General features: G+C 35.5%; 1 protein-coding gene across 1 annotated transcript in view; it reads left to right on the top strand.

The window, feature by feature from the left end:
* Window positions 1–1,092: 1,092 nt before the first annotated feature.
* Window positions 1,093–2,232, top strand: part of LOC138006191 (uncharacterized) — a 1,504-nt gene continuing 364 nt past the window's right edge. Inside the window, exon 1 of the mRNA XM_068852354.1 lies at window positions 1,093–2,232. This exon is cut by the window's right edge and continues 364 nt beyond it. Within this exon, the coding sequence (XP_068708455.1) occupies window positions 1,320–2,180 (861 nt within the window). The 5' untranslated portion in view covers window positions 1,093–1,319 and the 3' untranslated portion in view covers window positions 2,181–2,232.

The raw sequence follows: 2,232 nt of genomic DNA, 5'->3' as shown, positions 1-2,232 counted from the left end.
TTGAATGCGGAAATTGAGTGGTGAAATTATTATTCTGTAAATATAAATTCAACATTGTATTGGTATATTTACACTTACAACCATAAATTTACACTTAAAACTGTAAATTTACTCTTATAACTGTAAATTTACACTTATAACTGTAAATTTACAGTTACAACTGTAAATTTACACTTATAACTGTAAGTTTACACTTACAAACTGTAAATTTACACTTCAACTGTAAGTTTACACTTATAACTGTAAATTTACAGTTGTAACTGTAAATTTACAGATATAACTGTAAGTTTCCACTTATAACTGTAAATTTACACTTATAACTGTAAGTTAACACTTACAACTGTAAATTTACACTTACAAACTGTAAGTTTACACTTGTAACTGTAAATTTACACTTACAACTGTAAGTTTACACTTATAACTGTAAATTTACACTTACAACTGTAAATTTACAGTTACAACTGTAAATTTACACTTACAAACTGTAAGTTTACACTTACAAACTGTAAGTTTACACTTGTAACTGTAAATTTACACTTACAACTGTAAGTTTACACTTGCAACTGTAAATTTACAGTTACAACTGTAAATTTACACTTACAAACTGTAAGTTTACACTTACAAACTGTAAGTTTACACTTGTAACTGTAAATTTACACTTACAACTGTAAGTTTACACTTATAACTGTAAATTTACACTTACAACTGTAAATTAACAGTTACAACTGTAAATTTACACTTACAAACTGTAAGTTTACACTTACAAACTGTAAGTTTACACTTATAACAGTGAATTCACACTTATAACTGTAAATTTACACTAACAACTGTAAATTTACAATTAGAGCTGCAAATTTACACTTATAAATGTATATTTACACTTATATATAACTGTAAGTTTTCAGTTATGACTGTATATTTACACCTTAACGTATATAGCCAGAAGACCCACAACGGACCAAGGGTTTTTGAATGAGGTTTTGGAACGACGGGAAGGCCTGATACTAACCATGCATATTAAAATCGCTGTTTGGCTGACTTTCTTTTCCAATATTTCAGTAAAGATTTTGACAACAGAAAGTATTCTTCCGCCTTACGTCCATGCATTGCACTGTGGACAACGTAGCAGAGATTCGCTCGTTGAGCAGTATTTCAATCTTGGATTTGGCTACACGGAAATTCTAGCGTTTCTTTGTATTGTACATGGCATTCAGCTCAGCCTACGACATCTTAAACGAATTCTAGCAAGGAAAGGATTGAGGAGAAGAGGAGATCAAAGTGATCCAGTTGAAGTTATTTCAGCTGTGGAGAAGGAATTAATGCACAGTGGAAGCTCGTTAGGTTACCGCCAAATGCATCAAAGAATTACACTAGATCATGGTAAAGTAGTGGATAGAGAAACAATTCGTCGAATCCTGCAAGTCCTTTATCCAGAAGGAGTTAGTCAACGCGCGCGCCATAAGTTACGGAGACGAAAATATATATCCAAAGGCCCAAATTACATATGGCACATTGTCGGCTATGATAAACTAAAACCATTTGGGTTTTGCATACATGGAGCGATAGATGGATACAGCCGTCGTATCATGTGGCTCGAGGTTGGTCCATCAAAAAATAATCCTCGTGTAATCGCTAACTACTATCATGATTGTGTCAAGCAAGTGGGAGGAGTACCTCACATCTTACGTGGTGATGCAGGTACTGAGAATGGGCATGTTGCTGCCATGCAAAGATTCTTAAGACGAAATGACCGCGACGAATTTGCAGGGAGAAAAAGCTTCCTATATGGCCGTTCAGTTGCGAATCAACGAATAGAAGGCTGGTGGGCATTTCTCCGAAGAAGCGAAACTGATTGGTGGATTAATTACTTCAAGGACCTAAGAGATCAAGGTTTGTACAATGACGACGATCCTGTGCAAGTAGAATGTTTAAGGTTTTGTTTTCTTCCAGTATTACAACATGAGCTAGAACGTGTTGCAAAACATTGGAACCTTCATAAGATTCGGCCCTCGTGCAATGAATTGTCTCCCCACGGACGCCCAGATACTATTTACTTCTTGCCAGAGGTGACAAACACAATGTCGTACCTTCATAATACTGCTAATGAAGACCTGCAGGTCACAAAGGACGTTTGCTGTGTGATCCAGTTGAGGTTATTTCAGCTGTGGAGAAGGAATTAATGCACAGTGGAAGCTCGTTAGGTTACCGCCAAATGCATCAAAGAATTACACT

This window comes from Montipora foliosa, chromosome 6 (assembly GCF_036669935.1).
Source record: "Montipora foliosa isolate CH-2021 chromosome 6, ASM3666993v2, whole genome shotgun sequence".
Classification (NCBI taxonomy): domain Eukaryota; kingdom Metazoa; phylum Cnidaria; class Anthozoa; order Scleractinia; family Acroporidae; genus Montipora; species Montipora foliosa.
The sequence above is the reverse complement of the archived record's forward strand: the minus strand, read 5'-3'. Positions and strand labels throughout refer to the sequence as shown.